This window comes from Gigantopelta aegis, chromosome 2 (assembly GCF_016097555.1).
Source record: "Gigantopelta aegis isolate Gae_Host chromosome 2, Gae_host_genome, whole genome shotgun sequence".
Classification (NCBI taxonomy): domain Eukaryota; kingdom Metazoa; phylum Mollusca; class Gastropoda; order Neomphalida; family Peltospiridae; genus Gigantopelta; species Gigantopelta aegis.
In genome coordinates, this window is record NC_054700.1 from 104705 (window position 1) to 105779 (window position 1075).

Genomic DNA, 1075 nt, shown 5'->3' on the forward strand with positions numbered 1-1075 from the left:
GTGTGTAATGTAGTTAGACCAAACAGACGTGTGTAATGTAATTAGGTCAAACAGACGTGTGTAATGTAATTAGGTCAAACAGACGTGTGTAATGTAAGACCAAACAGACGTGTGTAATGTAATTAGGTCAAACAGACGTGTGTAATGTAGTTAGACCAAACAGACGTGTGTAATGTAATTAGGTCAAACAGACGTGTGTAATGTAATTAGGTCAAACAGACGTGTGTAATGTAGTTAGGTCAAACAGACGTGTGTAATGTAGTTAGGTCAAACATAATACATTGCTGGCCTCTAGTCAAGGCGCGTTTCCAGTCGGACCCTGCGCTTCAAAATGTGTTTCTTGTTTGGGTTTTGGGGGATTTTGGTGAGTGGTTTTTTTATTATTATTATTTTAAAATTGACTTTGATAGGTACAACAGCGCCATCTATATGAGAAATAATGACACGCCGCCTCAACTGTAACGTACAGTCATATTGTGGGAGAAATGACGTCATTTGAGGTCAAAGTCAATAAATTATCATCATCATCATCATCATCATCATTATTGTTATTATTATTATTATTATTTATATGTGGGGACTAACACCTTCTTTTTGTTCCTTCACTCATTCATCCCGCACTTCCCTTCCAGTTCTGCCCCTTACTATACCGGATTACTAGATGTCCTTCAGATGTGTATTGATGTTTTCCCGGCCGTGTCTCCTCTTATTATTGTGACGATGAGCTCATCACTTTGACTTTTTGCCTGTAATAGATGCCACCTTTTAAAAATATTCTATTTTAGAAACTGGGGTGGGGATGGGAGAGGGGTTGGGGGGGGGGGGGGGGGGAGAGAGACAGGATTTCTCCAGCAATTAAGGTAATGTGGTTGTCAGGTTTCTAATGCTTTGTCATTACGTAGTGGACGTTCTTATTACGTGGTGGACGTTATCGCAGCTTTTTGTTTCCTCTCGCTGTAATTTGTCTTTCACGCGCTCGTGTTCACCAGATTCGTCGTCTTTGGAGTGGTGTGTGGGTTCTGTATTTCAATCACATTATGTTTCCATTACAAGCATATTTTGTCACTATAAACGT

At 39.9% G+C, this 1075-nt stretch overlaps 1 protein-coding gene across 1 annotated transcript in view; it reads left to right on the forward strand.

The window, feature by feature from the left end:
- Positions 1-530, forward strand: part of LOC121376440 — a 56407-nt gene extending 55877 nt beyond the window's left edge. The window contains exon 4 of the mRNA XM_041504313.1: positions 411-530. Within this exon, the coding sequence (XP_041360247.1) occupies positions 411-462 (52 nt within the window). The 3' untranslated portion in view covers positions 463-530. The remainder of the gene's footprint in view (positions 1-410) is intronic.
- Positions 531-1075: the final 545 nt, after the last annotated feature.